The sequence below is a fragment of the Populus alba genome, chromosome 1 (genome assembly GCF_005239225.2).
Source record: "Populus alba chromosome 1, ASM523922v2, whole genome shotgun sequence".
NCBI lineage: Eukaryota > Viridiplantae > Streptophyta > Magnoliopsida > Malpighiales > Salicaceae > Populus > Populus alba.
In genome coordinates, this window is record NC_133284.1 from 27689869 (window position 1) to 27705614 (window position 15746).

A 15746-nucleotide genomic window follows, 5' to 3' on the forward strand; every position below is an offset into this window, starting at 1 on the left:
ACATCAAAACGATCCAAAACATTAAAAAAATTAATTTTTAACAAAAAAAATTATTTTTAAAAAAAACACGGGCTAACCCGCGTTTCCTAACGCTCTCTAAATATGAAACACTCTTGCGAACAAATTATCCCAAGACACATAAATTTTCTTGACAAAAGTAGTATTACAACTTTTAAGAGTATTTTTCATACTAAAATGCATTAAAATGATTTTTTTTTATTCATTAAAAATTAATTTTTAGATCAGCACATCAAAATGATCCAAAACATAAAAAAAAAAATTAGTTTTTAACAAAAAAAATTGAATTTTTTTCAAAACATTGGCTAAATCGCATTTCCAGACGCTCTCTGAATATGAAACACGCTTGCAAACAAATGATCCCAAGACACATCAATTTTCTTGACAAAAGGAGTGCTAGAACTTTTAAAAGTGTATTTGTTTTTATATTTTAAAAAAAAATTATTGCTTCAAATTATTTTTTTATATAATCATGGATTTTTTTGATATATTAATGACAAGAATAAATTTTAAAAAAAAATAAAAATATATTATTTTAATATATTTTTAAATAAAAAAAATAAAAAATAATTATTATAATCTCAAGTACTAAATAGAAGCTTTGAAGTTGTGGTATGAAATATGAATAAAATAGATTTAGAATTTCCTTTTGGTAACTTTCTTAGAAAAAAAATAAAATTACAAGAAGCTAAAAAATAATAATGGGAGTGAAGGCCTTAAAGTTGGGATTCCGCAATCACGTGTTTTTCAAGCTCTCACAATCCCTCGTAGAATTCAACATGCGGCGAGACAAATTCAATCAACCATCCATCCTCTGTTTTTCGTGCCAAATCTCGAGAGAGAGAGAGAGAGAGAGAGAGAGAGAGATTTTTTTCCAGAATTAAATCTCTCGAAAACCCCCCCAAATTAAATCTTTAAAGTAAAGTTATTAAATCTAAATATATGGCAGTACTTAGAAAATAAATTATTCAAGTTAATATAAATTCATCCAGAATTAATTCAAAATACTATTATTTTATGAAGAATTTTTAATTAAAAAATAATAAAGCATATTCATTTAAAAAAAAATGAAGCTTTAATCAGATAATAAATTAAATCATTAAGTTAATCAAATCACATCAATCAACTTTTAACAATTTAATTTAAAACTTAACATGATTTAAAAGTTGAATCAACAAGTTATTAAGTTAACGTATTAAATCAAGTTGAATTTAATAATCATCTAATATTGTCATGTGTGAAAAAATAAAGATTAGATTAGGAATATTTAAGATTATGTTATTGGTTAATTTTTAAAGATTTTTTAACTCGGAAATATATTAAAATAATATTTTATTATTATTTAAAAAAAAATTATTTATGAAATTAATATATCAAGATGATGAATAAGTAATAAAAAATATAATTTAAAATAAATAAAAAATTTATTTTTTTAAAAAAATACTTTTAAAATAAAAAAACAAAAGTGTTGTTTCACGCGCGGTGTATCATCTCTGCGTCTGTGCTATCATTTTTTCAGTGCATGAAGAACGGACAGCCACACATTCAGGCTACCATCTTGTGGTTCCAACTGGCTTCACTTTACCTCTTTTCTAGGAATGCCCGGGAGCCGTCCATGTCTTCTCAGCCACTAACTTTAGGTTTTATTTATTTTTGTATTTTAATAATATTTAAAAATAAATAATTTTTTTTATTTGAAATTAATAATTTTTTTTAGTATTTTAAAATATTTTAACGCGTTAATATAAAAAATATTTTTTAAAAATAAAAAAATTTAAAAAAACAATCACAATTAAACCTTGCGTTTGCTTACAAGCTCAACAAGGCTGCTAGCCACAGGACCCCTGCCTGCGTTCATTTCCTCAGCGTCAATGCCTGTCATCCTTCAAAGGTTACCAAAGAAACAAGGAATATTAATTAGAAGTGTCTTGCTTTGTTTCTTTTCCCCTCCTTGAAGTATCTATAATATTTATAGATGAAAATGGAAGTGGTGATTTGTGATGTATTTGTGACTTGTCAAGGGTGTTTCCTGTACTTGAATTTTTTTAAATGAAAACTAGATAGTTGGTTTGATAAACGACAGGTTGGATCAATTTATTTTTAATGTAAAAGAAAACAACCAGACAAGGTTAACATTTTTCTAATAAAAAATAAATAAATTGAATGACAGTTGGCTAGATATAATACAATCAACTCGATGAGTTCAAATATAATATGAATAACTAGTAAAAATATAAATTGGGTAAAAAAACCAAGATAATATTTAAAAAAAAAATAGTAATGATGTTAGTTTAAATTTAATAAAATTAGTATCTTTGTGTTTGGTATTAATTCATGACATGCTTAAAGAATCGTAAATTTATGATTTTCTACCATTTGATAATAAATATAAAACTAATCATTTAAATTTATGAGACTTAACTTAATATTTTAATTTTTTTAGTTAAAAATAATTCTTTCACAAAACATATAAAATCAAAATCTGTTCCGCTTTTTTCTTTTTATTCTCAAAAAGTAGAAATCAACGTGATCACCAAATCATACAAATTTCTTATACAAAAAAATGTACTACTTTATATACACGATTGGCCGAATCAATTTTTTTTAAAATATTATTTATATATTGTTAACATTTTTTTTAGTAAAAATAAAAATGTAATTCATATAAAAATTAATTTGATGTAATCTAATTAACTTAATGGATTTAAAAATAATCTTAATAATTGAAAAAAAAAACATAATTTATCTTAAAAAAATCATAACAATATTATTTAAAAATAATATTAAAATAAAAATAATCACTACCACAATTTCTAATGATTTAATATTTACCAAAAGCTTTATATGCTAGATGATGTTTTAAAACTAAATTTTATATGAATTCCTTAAAATGATTTTTTAAATGAAATATAGTTAATCTGGAAATGCGCATAAATTTATGATTATAAGAAGTAGAAACTTTTAATTTTATTAAAAACATAAGGTGGTATAATTTTAATGCATGATCATTTGGTCATTAATATATAATACTATATTATATAATATCATAATTAAAAAGCGTGACGTCACAAAAATAGTTTTATCTAAACTTTTTAAATTCTAGAACATATACCGACAATGTAAAGTCATGCCTTTCCAAAAGAAAAATAAAGAAAGATTTTGTCGTTTAAGAAGACAAATCTCTCCGCTTTTGGTCATGAAAAAAAAAATCTCTTATAATTTATTGAGGGTTATGAAAAGAAAGCCGATGGGAAGCTGATGTCATGGAGGCAGCTTTGAGAATTGGGCACCGAAGTAGGAGGCAAACGCGTGTCCTTTGGGATTGCACGTGACAAAAAAGGCCCTCTTCGGGGTCACCCAAGAAGACGACAAAATCACCTTTTTCAGAAATTTTTGGTGCCGGTCTTGCAATGCCATAAATTCTAAAATAATATTAGATTTGTATTTTTTAGGTATTTGATGTATTCTGATATTAAAAATAATAAAAAAATTTATTTTATTGCATTTTTAATTAATTTGAAAAATTTAGTACAAAAACTAGACATAAACCAATCACTTCTTAGAATTATGTGTCTCGATATTTTGTACTATCTCATCACGAGGTTTCAAAAATTTAATTAAAAAGTTAAGAGTTAAAAAATAAAATATTTAATGCTTTGGATCGGTCACGAGCAAATCAAAAGTTGTATATTTAATTAAAGCTAATTTTATTCCAAACAATTGCATATTTGCGATAATATTTAGCATTTTAAGAAATAATTAGGGTAAAATATATTTCCATGTGAATTTTATAAGAAATTTTACAGAGTAAGAGAGGCCTGCCCTTGATTTGTTTTCGAGATCCTACCGCGCCTTGGATTTCTTGGTCCTACTGGAATTGACATCGATCATTTTTGAGGCGTACGTCACCTCACGGGAAATAATATCTCGATCAGTCACGAGGCAATGCTTTCATGCATAGCTGTTATGTCCGGACTCCGGAGTGTCTTGCAGTTGCACGTTTAATAATGTATTTTTTTTATTTAAAAATATATAAAAAAATATTATTTTTTATTTTTTTAAAATTATTTTTGGTATTAACATGTTAAAATGATATTTTTTATATATTTTAAAAAAATTTAAATTTTATTTTATTTTTTTTATTTTTTAAATTAATATTTTTTTATGTTTTCATATTATTTTAATATATTGGTGTCAAAAATAATTTTTTAAAAATAAAAAAATATTATTTTAATATATTTTTAAATAGAAATTATTTTAAAAATAACTGTTACACTTTTTAAAAGTCTTCCCAAAACTGGAATTGGAAAATAGAAAAATCACTTGCCATCACAGCCTATAAATTGACAGGGAGGTTGATTTATATCCAACGTCATTTATTTATTTATAGTGACATGGTTTTTTCAGTTATATTTAAATTAGTTTAATTTAATCTGATTTATTTAGTTTCAGCTTTACAAAATCAAAATTAAACCAAATGTTTTTATTTTCTAGTCAATTTAATTAATTTTTTCATAATTTAATTTTCTCAGTTTTTTTTTTGTTATTTTTCATAAATTATAAGATATAAATTGTAATTTTCAAGAGAATAAAAGTAAAGTGAGGAAATGATTAATATGTAAGAGAATTAGGGTAATCTTTTTTATTATTAATATTTTTAAAAACAATTTGATTTGATTCAGTTAAATTATTGTTTTCGTGATGGAATTTTTCTCTCATGGAATAATAATTCTTGTGGATGAGAAATCTACGATCCGATTGATTCAAGAGGGGTATGGCAATGGAAGTTGAGTATTATAAAAAAAAATCTTTCGATCTTGACAAGTGAAGTAACGGATAGCTTTCATTGTGATCTATCAATAATAACTATTCAAGACATTGATAGTAATGGATAATTATCCTTTAATTAGTTATGGATTTTTTAAAATAAAATATAGTTAAATTAACAAATAGTATTTGTTTATTAATTATATTTTCATTATAGATTTGATAGATATTGATGACATTGAAGATGACGTTGATGAGCATGGTGACATTTTGAAATGTTTTTATGAAATTGACTTACTTCATTGACATTTCATCCAGGATTTGCTTATTTAAATATCTAAAAATTTAATATGTTTATTCCATCAAATTATTTTATTTTTTTAATCATAAATTATGGTTATTATCATTTACCTATTTAAGAATTTAAATCTGGTTTTAAATATGAATATTTAAATTATGTTTATGATTGTTGTTATTTGACTATTTAAAATATTAAGCTTAGTTTATATTTTGTTGATTTTTTTTATAGTATGATAGTGATTTTTTTTAAAAGGTCTTTTTTGAAATGAATTAAAATAATATATTTTTTATTTTTAAAATTTTATTTTTAAGTAAAATATTTAAAAAATATTAATTTAAAATAAAGAAAGAAAAAGTTTTTTTTTTTTTAAAATATATGGTTGGAAAGATGGGATAACTCTGTTCCTAAACGGTCCTTTTCCTCTTGACCTCCAGACTTTTCTAGAAACGTCCTCAAGTGGGGAAGAAAGAAGGGATTTTGAGAGACATTAGAGAATCTAACTAAAATTGAAAAAGTCTATATTTCTGTACAGCCACGCAGTAGTTTACCGTGTCCCTTTTTATTGCTAAAGTCCAACTAAGCCCATGTGGTCTCCCCCCATCGGCTTGCATTGAATGCCTGCTGATACCTTTCTTGGTGGATGGTGTGGCCGCCGTACCCCCCTCCCTCCCTCCCTCCCGCGCTTGCATGCCAGCCCAGCTACTACATTTTCAATTCCTCCCTGCATTTGCGTTTTATTTTAAGCAGCTCTGACGAGCTCTTTGAACTTCATCTCCTTTGACACACTTTAAAAAAAAAAAAAAAAAAGAGTATGGTTGTGATTATTTTTTTTTAAAATATTTTTTATTTTAAAATATATTAAAATAATATTTATTTATTTTTTAAATTATTTTTGATATTAATATATTAAAATTAAGACTGAAAATTTTCAGTTTGGTCTGGTTAATGTAGTAGCCCAAGCTACTACATTTTCAGTTCCTCCCTGCATTTGCGTTTTATTTTAAGCAGCTCTGATGAGCCCTTTGGACTTCATCTCCTTTACCACACTTAAAAAAAAAAATTTGTTATAATTATTTTTTTACAAAATATTTTTTATTTTAAAATATATTAAAATAATATTATTTATTTTTTAAAAATTATTTTTGATATCAACACATTAAAATTAGAGCTGAGAATTTTCAGTTCGGTCTGGGTTTTAACTAAAATAAACAACCAAATAAAAAAAATTTAAAAGTTTTTGAACCAAACCAAACCTAAAAACAATTCAAACCGATTAATTTTGGTTTGGTCTCTTTTTTTTTTTCTTATTATTATTCCAGTTGAGACTATCTTTATTTTTATTTTTCAAACTGAACTAAAGCATCTTCAGCACAAACACAACACAAACAAGGAACAAAACAAAATAATGTTTTTAGAATTAAACTGATTAAATCCACATCTAACCCCTCAAAAGGATAGATCCTAATAAATCATGGCCTCTACTCTTTCTTGGTGTAGGCTCGGACGACAAGAGCCAAGCCTATGATCAGGAGTGGCATTGCAAGATCTTAGTCAAAAACCCATGCTTCTCATCTTTAGGGTTTGTGCCTCCCAAACTTGGTGCTACGTAGAGATGTTTTGTTGGGATTGTTGTTATATCTACCTCACCAATGACATACTTACATTTTTCCCTATAAAATAAATGAGAAAGTTCATACAAGTAACTTGAATAAGAAGTGGAATACTTAGAGAGATTGGACAAGAATAAAAAAAATTCAAGAAACCTAGAAGAATCCATTACTAGTCCTTTAGAGGAGAGGGAGAGACCCAAATTGACACAGGACTGAGAATGCATAGAAGAGAAGAAGACAGATTTGAGAGATGAGAGACAAAGAGCAGGGAGGGGGGCAACTGAGAAGTGAGAATGCATTTAGGTTTAGGGTTAAAAAAACATACTATTTATACTTGTTTTTTTTTTTAAATGCTAGTTTGGTTGAACTAGTTTGATTTGGTTCAGTTTAATCGATTTCAGATTTTAGAAACCGAAATCAAAACCGAACCGAACCAGAATTTTTTATTTATTTTCTAATTGGTTAATTCGATTTTTCAGTTATTTTTTTTGTTTTCTTGGTTTAATCAGTTATTCAATTTTTTTGTTCATTTCTAATCAAAATAATATGAAAATATAAAAAACATATTAATATGAGAAAAAAAAATATTTTTTTTTTAAATCAATTCAAAAATACAATGCAATCATTATCTTTTCTTTAAAGAAAAGTAAAGCCAAAAGACAAATTTATTTAAAAAAAAAAACCCTAAAAACTTAAAAGCCTAACATTAAAGCTCTTCCTCGAGCACAATTCTTTCCCCTTCCATTCCAATCCATGGCCAATTCCATCCAAACTTTCACCACTGACACCGCCACCAAACACCCCTCCAAACGTAGAAAGCTAACCACAGACCAACACCAGAACCACCAAGAACAGCCTCTCATACCAGGTCTTCCTGACCACGTAGCCCAACTTTGCCTCTCCCTTGTCCACCCTTCTACACTTTACTCTGTTTGCCACTCATGGCGTCGCCTAATCTACTCCCTTTCTTGTCCTCCTTTTCTATCTCTCTACGCGGTTTTATCATCAACAAATATAAATCACCGCCTTTCCAATAACAATCCAATCCAATCCTTCAACTTTGACCCCATTTCATCTAAATGGGATTCTCTCCCTCCTCCACCACGAGACCCACCACTGCATCTCCTTCTCCGCCACCCTTGCTTCATCTCCCGTGACCTTCCTATCCAATCCATCTCTGCCTGTGGTCGCTTGATACTTATTGCTGCTACTTCTCACAATTTTTCCCCAGCTCTCTCTCGCCCTCTTGTTTTTAATCCACTCTCAGGCGTATGGGGCTTTGGCCCCCCACTCACCACACCTCGCCGCTGGTGTGCTGCAGGCTCAGCTAAGGACACGGTCTATGTGGCGAGTGGGATCGGATCCCAGTTCAACACGGAAGTGTCCAAGTCAGTAGAGAAGTGGGATTTGCAAAGCGAGAAAGTCGGGATCTCCACCATCGCCAATAAAACAATTACATGGAAATGGGAAAAGGTTAAAGAACTAAAAGATGGGAGATTTTGTAGGGATGCTATCGATGCAGTGGGGTGGAGAGGGAAACTTTGTATGGTGAACATGAAAGGAGATGCACCTAAAGAAGGGCTTGTTTATGACACTGAGAAAGACGCATGGGAGAACATGCCAGAGGGTATGCTTGCAGGGTGGAGAGGACCCGTGGCATCCATGGATGAAGAGACTATGTTTATGGTGGATGAAGCCAGGGGTGTGCTTAGAAAGTATGATCCAGAAGAGGATTATTGGGAGCATATGATGGAGTCAGAAAGGCTTGTTGGAGCACAGAAGATTGCTGCTGGTGGCGGTAGAGTTTGTGTTATTCGCGGCTGTAGAACTGAGATTGTGGTGCTAGATGTGGCGGCGCTTCCGGTGAAACTATGGGTGGTGAAAACGCCACCGGGATTTGAAGCCTTGGCAATTCATATTTTGCCAAGGATGAGCCGGCCAGATTTTTGATTTCCTGGTATTGCCATGGTTTTTATTTTTATTTTTTAAAAATCTTATATGATCTGTGATCTTATGTTGCGTCTTGGCCTAATTTTCTGCTCATTGTTGTACTGCAATTTTTTTATCATTCTTTTAATCTCAGTTTATTCTGATTGAAAGTGCAAATTTGTCGTTTCTATGATCAATACAGTACTGATGCTGATCCCAGCAAGGTTTCGTTTGCCCAGAGTACAATTTGCTTGCCCACTTCAACCACCGCTGTTAAAAATATTCTGAGAAAAACATTTTTTTAAAATTTTTTATTGCAAAAGAAATGCTAAAAACTAAGTTAACAAAAAAGAAGAAGTTTTTGTACCCTTTAACTTCACGAAGAGAGAAATATTTTCCATATACTATTGATTTACAATATATTATTATGTAATTACTTCAATTCATTATCATCATATTATCTTAATCACTATTAACCAATTTTATTATTATTTTACTATAATTCTTCAACACCCTTAAATTTCAAAATCACTTTTGAAAAAAATTATTAATAACTATCACCACTACAATCCCTATATCACAAAATACATTAATAACTTTTATTATTCTATTATCATTAATCTAAAAAACATATTTTATAAAAAAAACATTTTATTTGATATATTAATCAAACAACGGATATAACTTATTTTTTTTAAAAAAAAGTTTTTGCAAAACAAATGTATCCTTGGAAGGATAAACATAGCAAGAACATGTTTAGCAAAGATTTTAACGATGGCCTTATTATAACAGCAACGTCAAATAATAATTGTTTGTAAGTAGATTATAGTTTTGGCGCGTTTATGAACTTGTTTTCTTGATCAGAGTTTTCTAATTTCATCTTTATTATTTATCGAAGTTCTTATATGTAGAATTAATTTTCTTAGTAACATTTTCTAATTTTATATTCACAATTAATGCAGCTAGAATGCTCTTTTTTTTTTTTTTCAGTGAAAAAAAAAGCTTATTTGCAAGTACTGTTGCCCAATTTATAGTAAAATAATGGTTAGAATTTATACTGTTGGATCGCATACGTACATACAAGTGATTTCAAACCATGCTCGACAAAGATCGACCTGTTCATAAATGTTAACGGAGACATTTTCCCCGTTATAATGAAAAAGTTGTGACATATACCGTGTTAAGGCTGAACTAGCAGCCTTAATATAGCAAGTTCTAGGCTAATGAAAGTTGCACTTAAGTTCTTGGCCTAGCGGTTGAATAAACTTGTTTTTTTTCTCTGTATTTTGGGTTCAAACCTTATCGTGCATGCCTGTCACCCCCGTGGTGCCTTACATGCTCACTGGGTTTGCAGGATGTTCAGTGAGCCGTGAGATTAGTCGTGCTGCGCGCAAGCTGGCCCGGATACCAACGTAAAAAAAAAAAAAATGAAGTTAGAGTCTTTAAACAAACGATACTCTTGTTGTTTTTGTAGTAAATAGATGTATTTATGTGCCCCCTTAAGATTTGATAATAATATGAGTCAAGTTCCTAATGAAAATTAAGTGGCTGTTTAGTATTATAGTTACAGGTAAAGTTTACCTGCAGTTATAACTTTTACCGTTTGATAACATTCTCACCATAATTTTTTAATGATGGATCCCACCATTAACTATGGTGCAACTACATGTTACAAGAAGCAGCTCTCGGCTGCTTCTTGTAATGGGAAAATGGATGAACAGTTGAGCCATGCTCTACTGTTCATCCATTTTCTTTTATGAATAGTGAAACTAATCCGGTCGGACCGGTCCGGTTCAAAGCTAAAAATGCATTGAACCGGGTGCGATCCAAGAAAATATATATTTTTTATTTTTAATTGTGTTTTATTCAAAAAACTAGTGTTAAATATTATTTAATGATCACATAAATTAGACAGAGATCACTTGATGATGCCGCATTTACAGAATTTGATCGCAATCTCAATTTTATACGTGATGGAATTGTAGATAGTTTAATGGAACAATAAAAAATATTTCATATAAAATATCATTTATTTCATGATGTAATATCAATAGTTAAATCTATAATATTTAAATTAAAAACTATTAATATTAATATATATATTTTTAAAATTATTTTATAATCTTAATTTCAAAAACATTATTAACCAAACACATTAAACTACTTTTTATTTAATTTTAATTTCAATCACAGTTTTAATCAAACATTTATTTTTTCAAACTAATTTTAACTAAAAATATTTTTTATAAAATATTTTTTTAAAAATCATAACCACAATATCAAATACGCTGGAAAAATCATCGATGCATCTGAATTTTAGAACAAGAACAGAGCATTAGAACAAGAGAATAATAGCAGGTAAAGCACTTTTAAAGCTAGCTCTGGGGACGGGACAGAGGGACCGGCAGTAGCAGTCGACGGTGGGAGAATGCAGCAGTAGAATATTGCATGCTTGAGAAGGAGAAAAGGCAATTTTTCATAACCACTCACTCGACAGCTTTTCCGTCCACCGCCCCCACACCAGCAACTACAACTTTTCTGATTCATATCTACCTTGTGATTTCTCTTTGTTTTGATTGCTGAAGTCAAGGCATGCCTTTATGCGGGGTCCCCAGTTGGCTTTGAATATTAATCGCTGCAGCCCCGGTTGTGTAGGTCATCCTCACCTTTCCACAAAAACAAGACACGTACTACTTCAGCTTTACAGATCCTGGATAACATGCGCGTCAGTCCATGTCTTTCTTCTCAATTTCATTTTGTTTTGTCTGAAATTATTAAAATATTTCTTATTAATTTAAAAAACAAAATAAAATAAAAATAATTTTTATTTTATTTTAAATCTTGATCCATTTCAGATTTTTCAGTTAAATTTCAGAAACTGAAACATTCCATCCCTGGAAGACAAGGGTTTTTTGCAGTCCACTGAACAGCTTCCTGCTATCTATTGACCGTCAAAGCACGAGCCTTTTATGCATTAATTCCTTCATGGCAAGTTACTACTTTTAGGGTCATTTTTACAGTGTGGTCGTCGTTCATAAATACAATCCATAAAAAAATATAATAAATAGATATCACTCGCATAGTTACCTCTCATCCTCTTTCTTTTCAATTCTCTCCTTCAAACCTAAGATACTTATAATTTTTACTTTTATTTTGTCTCTGTCATCAATGATATTGGCTTTTCATGTGTCACTGATTTAGCTTTCGACTAGTTTAGCGTGAAACAATGGTTTTTTTACCTTAAGCTCGCCTGTGACTGCCCTGCTCTCCCAAGTCAGTTTGGCAAGCGGTTGAACTTGAAGCTTCTTTCCAATCATCTACCAAGGTGAGATCCCAAGGTTTGACACGCTTTTAGAAGGAAGAAGTTTATTTTTGACCATGTGTGCAAAATGTAACCTAATGCTACTTTTTTTGTTTTGTTTTAGTGTTTACTAGTTACATGACCCGTACGATACCGCGCGTCAATGTTTTTTTTTGCATAAAACATATCAAAAAAAGTTAAGATTTAAAAATATTAAGTCTTTTTATAAAGCTATACTCAAGAATTTTTGATTTGATTGCAATGCTTGACCCAAGAGTAATATTTATAATATTAATAATAACATTAAACTTGCATGACCCAAGTTTAAGTGGGTTTGACTGCAATACCATACCTAATAGTCTTGGATGCGGGTTTGACTATTAGGTCATGTCATAAAAGTGCGAGAATTAAATAGATTATTTAAAAAGATCAAAATAAAAAACAAAAACCAACAAGAAGAAAAAACTAATGAAGAAAAAAGAAATCTAAATTAACTGGGTTAACCCTTCAAAACAGGTTAATTTGTCAAACCTTGGATTCGTGTCGTGAAAGTTTGATAATTAAATAGAAAAAAAAAATGACGGGTTAACTCAGAATTAACTGGGTTAACATATCAAACTAGGTTAATCCGTCAAACTTGGAATAAGTGTCATGAAAGTTTGATAACTAAATAAAAAAATTAAACATTAAAAAACTAAATTAAACAGAAAAATTATTGAAAAAGGAAAAAAAACAAAAAAAAAAGGGCATCAGCTTTTTCACCGTGCACTGCATTGTGCAATCCACAGTCAAAGGCATAAAAACGACAACAAATAATAATAATAAAAAAACTAAAGGCATCAGCCGATAACTAAATAGAAAAAAAATTTAATGTTAATGAATTAAATTAAAAAAAATATTAATTAAAAATAAAAGAAAAAAAAATTATAAGAAGAAAAAAACTAATGAAGAAAAAGAAAAAAAATATAAATTAACTGGTTTAACCCGTCAAACCTGAGATTCGTATCATGAAAGTCTAATAACTAAATAGAAAAAAAATTTTAATATCAACAAACAAAATAAAAAAAATTAATAAAAAAAGAAGAAGAAGGCATCGACTTTTTCATTGTGAACTACACTATGCAGTCCACAGTAAAAGACATAAAAAAAAAGAAAAAAAAGCAAAAAAAAATAAAAATAAAGACATCAACCTTTTCATTGTGGATTGCATACAATATCAAAAGATGAAATCAAAAGAAAAAAGCTAACAAAAAAAAAGAAAAAAAATCTAAATCAACTAGGTTAACTCGCCAAATTAGATTAACGAAAAGAAAAAGTATTAGTTAAACAAAAGAAAATTATTAACCAGATTAATATTTTAAAAATGAAATGAACAAAGAAAATTTTGAAAAAAATCATAACAAAAAAAACCAAAAGGAAAAAAAAAACATGTTGGGAAACACTGTAGCAATCTATAGTGTTTCATAAGGAAATCTAATAAAATCGATAAAGATAATTTTGAAAAAAATCATAACAAAAAAAATCATGTGGTGGAACACTATAGTAATCTATAGTGTCTTAAAGAAAAAAATTACGAAGCTGCATTCTCAACCAGCTCAATATAGAAAAAATAAAATTGACAAAGACATTTCTAGAAAAAAAACAGAAAAAAAACCATGTGGGAAAACATTATAGCAATTCATAGTGTTTTAAAGAAAAAAAAACTACAAAGCTAAATTTTCAATCAGTTTCATATTAAATAAAATAAAATAAATAATTCTGAAAAAAAAACACAAAAAAATGAAAAAAAGGAAGAAGATAATTTTGGGAAAAAAAAGCAAAAAAAAAAAAAAAACAAGTGGGAAAAGTTAAAGCTGAATTCTTATCCAGCTCAATATTAAAAAAAATTTCGAGAAAGATAATTTCGAAAAACAAATATGAAAAAACATTGTAGCAAAACAAAAATAATATGAGGAAACATTGTAACAATTCATATTGTTTTAAAGAAAAAACTACGAAGCAAAATTGATAAATATCATTTTGAAAAAAAAAAATTCATAAAAAAAAGAAGAAAAAAAGCCATGTAGAGAAACATTGTAGTAATCCATAATTTGTTTTTTAAAAAAAACTATAAAGTTAAATTTTCAACTAATTTAATATAAAAAAAATCGATAAAGATAATTTTAAAAAACAAAAAAGAAGAAGATAATCTTGGGAAAAAAAGAAAAAAAACATGTAAAGCCAAAAAAGAGAAAAAGAAAGATAAAAAACAAAAAACAAAATAAAAAATGTAACTTTTCCCACATCTTTTAAAGTTTTAGTTAATTATAATTATAATAATTGCTAGTTTTTGGTTCATCTTCTCATGGTATTCGCAGTGAACTCTTCAAAATGGAACTTGACTCTATTATTTTCATCAGTTGATTTAACGGTTCCCTTTTCTTTTCCTCTCAGTTCTTAAACATGAATTCTATACACGGAATCAGAACCTTAATTACCATTTGTTCCAATTCATTCATATAATGTGTCCTTGAAAACAATCTAGAACCCGCTGGAATCTATCTTTGACAATCAAAGCCGGCGGACCTGCTGAGTTCATAACCTGGACTCTGTTGGAAATCTTGAATAATGGACATGGTTTGCTCCAATTGTGTCTGTGTTTTTGTTTGGATATCATCACACTAGTTCTGGTATTGGACTGAGCTTCTGATTAGAAGGTCTTTGCTCTTTATACTTGCTTCTTGGTATCATTGGACATCACCACGTCACAATTTTGATTGTTAGATTTGTTTTTTAATTTTATTTTTTTTTTAATTTATCAAATTTAATTTTTATTTGTTTTATTTTAGATAATTTTTAAAATTAATTCTTTTATAATTTCATCCTCATTTAGCTTAATTAATTATTAGATTTGATTTTTTATTTATTTTACTTGCACAAATTTTTTAAATTGATATTTATTTATTTTAGTTTTTAATATTTAATTAGTTGTGAATTAAGCTTTTTAGTTGAGTATGGTTGTATGATTTCACGAGATGCGAGTTTAGAAAATTAACTCAGCTTTAGGAGATTAACCTGACTTTGCTTGTTTTTTTCCCCCTTTATTTAAACTATTTTTTTTTAAATTTTATTCTTTAATATTTATTTATTTTTTAAATTCCATATCTAATTCTTTTACAATTTTTTAATTTAATTTTAAATTTAATTCAACCTGAGGTCAAGCAAGACTCAATTAAGACTCAACAAGGAAGATAATAAAAGAAGAAAAAAGAAAGACATAGTTTATCTGTCCTAACTCATTATAATCGTGTTCATTATCTAGATAGTTAATTTCATGAGTTAACCAGAGTTTATTTAATTTGTTATTATCTTTTCATTTTGTTTTTTAATTTTTAATTTTTATGTTTTAATCTTTTAACAACCTATTATTTAACATTTAAACTAAGGTTAGCTAGATGTTAAAACTATGACAACATGGAATTTGTTTTAATTAAATCACCATTTGAATGGGGGTAATGAGCTTACTCTTGACTTGCTAGATTGACAATAATTTTTTTTTTCTTGTTCTTGTTCCCATGGCCTTAGCAGTCAAAATCACTTTTGCATGAAAAGCACTCAGCGGCGTGTGTATACCCAGAATTGAAAACTCCAGATAAAGACAAATAAATAAATAAATAAGTCAAGCATCGTGCATTGGATGACTAGTCAATTAAAACGAAACCAGATGGTTCGGCCATGTACATCACAACAATTATGGGTTCTTGCATAAAAAAATAAATTGTAATAAGGATTTTAAATTTTATCATCTTCGTTTAATCTAATAAAATTAAATATAAGTTAT

At 28.4% G+C, this 15746-nt stretch overlaps 1 protein-coding gene across 1 annotated transcript; it reads left to right on the top strand.

Moving 5' to 3' along the window:
* The first annotated feature begins 7378 nt into the window (after positions 1 to 7378).
* Positions 7379 to 8902, top strand: LOC118045630 (F-box/kelch-repeat protein SKIP25). The gene has a single exon (XM_035054319.2). The coding sequence runs from the start codon at positions 7450 to 7452 to the stop codon at positions 8644 to 8646; it is 1197 nt and encodes a 398-aa protein (XP_034910210.1). The 5' UTR covers positions 7379 to 7449; the 3' UTR covers positions 8647 to 8902.
* The last annotated feature ends 6844 nt before the right edge of the window (positions 8903 to 15746 follow it).

Coding starts and splice junctions, on each gene's coding strand:
- LOC118045630 (XM_035054319.2), top strand. CDS start 7,450: ATGGCCAATTCCATCCAAACTTTCACCACTGACACCGCCACCAAACAC.